The sequence below is a fragment of the Mesitornis unicolor genome, unplaced genomic scaffold, assembly GCF_000695765.1.
Source record: "Mesitornis unicolor isolate BGI_N332 unplaced genomic scaffold, ASM69576v1 scaffold26772, whole genome shotgun sequence".
NCBI classification, from domain to species: Eukaryota; Metazoa; Chordata; class Aves; order Mesitornithiformes; family Mesitornithidae; genus Mesitornis; species Mesitornis unicolor.
In genome coordinates, this window is record NW_010167620.1 from 27 (window position 1) to 5,174 (window position 5,148).

General features: G+C 37.0%; 1 protein-coding gene across 1 annotated transcript in view; it reads right to left on the reverse strand.

The window, feature by feature from the left end:
- Positions 1-218: 218 nt before the first annotated feature.
- Positions 219-5,148, reverse strand: part of SLC13A4 (solute carrier family 13 (sodium/sulfate symporter), member 4) — a gene marked incomplete at its 3' end in the record, with an annotated part of 24,325 nt that continues 19,395 nt past the window's right edge. The window contains exons 12-15 of the mRNA XM_010178758.1: positions 4,179-4,276; positions 2,864-2,994; positions 1,862-2,023; positions 219-356 (exon numbers count right to left, since the gene is read on the reverse strand). Of these exons, the coding sequence (XP_010177060.1) occupies positions 219-356; positions 1,862-2,023; positions 2,864-2,994; positions 4,179-4,276 (529 nt within the window). The remainder of the gene's footprint in view (positions 357-1,861; positions 2,024-2,863; positions 2,995-4,178; positions 4,277-5,148) is intronic.

The window sequence follows — 5,148 nt, forward strand, 5'->3', positions numbered from 1 at the left end:
TCATGGGATGTTAGATGTTATGCTGGGGGCAACCCATGTCATGGGCTAGATGTGTGAAAGTTCTTAACCTGATGGCTTGATAGCATAACAGGAGTGCAGATCAATATGACTTTACATTAGCACCAATATCGTCATTATTATTATTGGCTGCTGGATGTGGGGACAAGGTGTTGAGGTTCCATGAAGCATGTGAGGATATACCCAGTCTCAAGACTCACCATGTCTTTAATCTGGCAGTGCCCGTAACTGAAGACAATGGCATTTGGCGGATTACCCACTGGCAGCATCACCGCAAAGGAGATACACATGGCGACAGGAATCAGGGTGTATAAGGGGTTGATAAGCAGGGTTTCTGACTGGAAGGAGAGAGGAGGAGAGAAATTTCACCAGTAAAAGCCACTGCTCATAATTAGGATGAAAGGACCCTCTCTGCTTTACATGACAAAAACAAAATTCTAGGAATCTCACCTCCCTAGTTTCAAAACCTAAGTGTGGAAGTCTGTTTTTGTTTGTTTTGTTTTAGAGTAGAGTGGTGCAATAATTTGGAGCTTCTTATGCTCCAGAGATATCTTTTCAGACATTTCACACTGGAGGAGGATGGAGACTGCTACTATTAGGCCTTCTTTGCTGTCCTCCCACCTGTTCTCTGTGTCATTCTGTGTTATGTCTTCCAGACTTTAACACTTACTGCCACTTTAGTCTTCATTCAGGAAGGTCACAAGAGGTTGGCATGAAGAACTTAATTTCTTCAGTTGCTGAAGATACTGAGACCATTATTTAAAGTGCTCCTGAATGATGGTTAAGAAAATTAGATGTTCATGGTCCAAACTCGCATGGCAGGAAGGTAATAATGATGGAATATTCTTCACAGTGGTCTAAAGAATTTTCTTCCACTGCACCCTTCAGTAGTGGTGAAATTTTGCATTTTCATTTACATTACTATGGCCTAGTTTTATGTCAGAGATAAATGGAAAGGTATTCACAAGGCTGTCTTCCTTTTGGAGACGGAAGTGTCTCCTGGTTACTTTTGCAGTCAAAAAAGAGAGACTGCATTAAGATGGCAGTTCAGACTACTAAAAGTAGATTGCTGCTGTAAATTTCTCTTTCTGCATGGAACAGAGGTAAATTTGAACTCATAAGTCATACAAACATAATTACTTTTTGTTGTCTGACCATATCTTCATATTACCTCAGAGCTGTTCACATAAGGTACTTTGGGACAATCCCATAAAATTGTTATTAGGGAAACATGCCCTGCATTCTGCTTCATATTACATAACAGAAATAAGACAGTTTTCTGTAACTGCTGTTCCAATATAGAATGAAATTTGTATCTCTTTCCTCTGCCTTTGTTACCAGTCACCTGATATTTTTTCTGTCCCTTACGAACATCTGCTTTCCATATTGAATGATAGTGTGCCTACCAGATCACCTTCCTAAACACATTTAAATCTGATATAAAATTCACTACAGCAGTCTTCTCTTCCAAGTAGAGAGTCGGTGACTCCTGACTAATGAACAACACATTTAAAATAACATTAATAGGAGTATCTCAAGCTTTATGGGGACGTCATCTATCCTGTTGATTGCATCAGCACCTTTTCTTGTGCTTAAACTATACATCCCTCAGCACAGAAAATATGTTTTCACTTTGAGAGGTATTGAATAAAGTTCTTAGTGATAAAATATGCTTTTGGCTGCCTCAGTTTATTATTTTTCCCAAACCCAAGACTGCAGAACAGCAGCTTGGGAACTAAGGCTGGGTTTCATGCAAACAGAGTGCCAATACCATGACATCCTGAAACATTCCCACGAGCCTGTCAGGAAACAACAGGCTAAAAATGGCATTGTTTTTACTCACCATGCTGCATAAAATAGGCAGAAAGATGGTTATGGTTGCTGGATTACTAACAAACTCTGTTACCAAGGACACCAAAATGCAGGCCAGCAGAGTTACAGCCCAGTAGGGAAGGCTGCTAAGGGAGAGCATTTGATGTCCTATCCATTTAGAGAGGCCAGAGGTCTGAGGAAAGGACAAAAGCACAAGAATTACTAAATACTTATATGTTTGCAAAGCAGATTCTTCTCTTTGGGGCAGTTTGCATCAGATAATCCCACCAGCAAGTAAACAAAGTTTAGGTCAATGCTTTCTGCATTTCCTTCTGTTCAGTAAACTGTATTTCACTGCCGTGCCTATTAAATAGATGTCCACAGTGACAAAGAGATACATTTGGCAGTTAATAACATTATAAAGGCATGAAGGCTGATCTTCCCTCATTCTTCAGCATGTGAACTGGAGTATTGCAAATTGGTGATGAAGGATTGCATGGTCTGAGTAAAATTAGTTTTTAGTTTCAAATACACAGATTTAGTTGTCTAGATGTAGGTGTCTAGAGGAGAGCTAGATGTGTATTCATGAATTATACTGAATTTAAATATAGTCAGTAGAGCCTAGAATTAAATTTATTTTTTCAAGAAATATTTTTGTCCAGTCAGTGCTAGGAGCTTGACCCAGTTGCCTAAGGAAGAGCATCCAATGGCAGCTGAGATGTTCCCCCTCTGTCTGGTTAGTTACTAGTTGAGAAAGTGTGAGATCTGTCTCAAATCCTATGTCATGTCTGCCAGCCTTGCACGAATATCTAGCTATTTAAAAGCATCTAAAATGGCAGATGCATACACAACTGACTTGAGGCCTTTTTATTGGCTATATAGCTGTCCATTGAGTGCAGGGCATAGGGACAAGGTTAGGTACACACTTGAACGTATCCACATTGTAAATAAAAACTGAGGAGCATGTGATTGGATAAAAGTTCAGGTTTATATATTTTGCTTTAGGAAGGAGGATAAAATTCTAAATCAGTACCTTGCATCCAGCTGCTAAGGCGTAACCTCCTCCAACCAACACTACAATCTCCCAGGGCATGGTTTTCTGGAAGTCCTTCCAGGTAATGATGGGATCCAGTGCGTTAATGTCTGTTGATGTTTCACCATCTCCTATATCAAAGTAAAGTAATTGTGTGACCAGTATTACATCGGCCTTTTTGCAAAGATCTTGACATTTTTCACACTAGTCGGAATAATGTAATATCCATGGGATATCTTGATAATATCTTGAGAACTATCTGTGAGAAAGGTGAAAAAGAAGCATGCAGACTATATTTTTTTGTTAGCTTGGCCTCAGAAAATGCAGCATATTAATTCATAGAATACCAGGTTGGAAGGGACCACAAGGTTCATCTAGTCCAACATTCCAAATGTCCTGACTTCCCCTTGGCTGCTCTGTTAATGTGAATAGTTATAAACCCCTGTATTTTATTCTATAGCTTTCTGACGGACTGTGTGCCCTGTTGTGTATCTGTGAGTGCAAATTATCAAAGATAGAGTTACAATGGGGTTATTTTCTCAAAGAAGGGCATTTTCTCTTTCCAGTAGACAATGAAGCTTGATAAAGTGCATTTATGCCCCTAAGTTTTACCTGAGGACATTTTTCTCTTAGGTGCCTGAGTATTTTCTTGAAGTAGGAGTCAGAGTGTATTTTTTCCTAAATGCTGCATAATATATGTCAGTATAAAAGATAAGCATATTTATAAATTTGTCATCTTTACATAAGACTCTATGCAGGCAGTTTTGTTTTCATACAGGACTGCTGAAAGCCTGGTAGAGCAAACTGATCAATAATACTGAGTGCTACCCAAACGTGAACGTGAAATAACAATTATTATTATCTAGAAGACTGTGAGAGAAGCATTTTGCAGAACTGGAACTTTGGTTGACATTTACTGACTTATTTTATGTTTATTTCATGACGTTATCTATGATTTCTGCTGTGTAAATGGTGACCAAATTATTTACTAGATCTTCATCTGATTTTGTAAACATCTGCATTATAGTTGTCTATATGGAACTCCATCTGAACCTTTCCTAAAACTCAGTCCTAAATTTTGATGTTAACACAGAAGAGATGATGGCCTCAGATACAAGATCTATTTGTCATCTGCTGGATAAGACAACATGAGTTAAAGCAATAAAAAGGGGACTTAGCCGTAGAAAGGGCTGGTACTGAATCCTGACGTTCCACGATAAAAATCTCTTCTTGGAACATTTTACAGAGAACAGAAAAATGTCATTAAAGGTACTGAAAAATGTGCCAGATCTCTTTCTTGCTGTATCCTCCTCACCTTTTCCCCTTTTTCCAAAACATGGCTTTTTTGCTGGAATCAGGAAAAGGAGAAAACCAAGAAATACAGAGACAGTGGCATCAGTCCGGTACCCTTTCCTAGGAAAGAAACAGCGAGATAATTGTAAAAGCACACTAACAGAAACATTTCCAAACAAGGTACATGGCTCTGAGTAAACTGTTGCAGGTGAAGTAGTATTTTCACATCTGAAGTTTTACTAACAGCCCACTAGAAAAATAATAAATCAAGGATATAAATTGGATTTTTTTCCCATTTATTATACTAAATCCTATAGCCAACTTCAATCACTGGTCAGTGATTTTTAACATTCCAGTGGGGGAAAAAAAAATCCCTTTTGCTTTACAAATCTATTAACTTGGAGGTACAGAAAAATAGTATGTTTACTAGAAGTGAGAAACAGTAAACACATTCTGGGGAAAAGCCAAACCCAAGTGACCCATTGGAAATGAACTGTAGATTGATTTTAAATTAAATGTTTGAAACTAATTTACTGAAAAAGTATTTTGAGGAGTGCCAAACTCCAGACATCCTGAGGAAATCCCAATATTATAAATTATTATTCTGTCAAAATTAGGATGAAAAAATTAAAATAATTTTATGCAGTAGAAATATAAAGAAAATTTAAGTCCAAATCACTTATTTTTTGACATGCATTTTGTGCTATAGTTACTTTTAATATAATTTGTTTCAACATTATTTATAACAAAATAAAAATTATTTGCTTCAGTCACTATTCTGTGTAATACTTAATTGGAATGGACATTTTCTTGATAAAATTTTTCTTCAGAAAATACACTTTTTGTCAAAAACTATTATTTCAAAACAAAATTGAAAAAAATATAGTTGCAATCTATGCCACTGACAGCCTCTCTATGAATGCACTAAAATGTTTTAACTTCAGAATCTGACCATCCTATTTTTTTATATTCAAAATGTTTATTTTACTTTC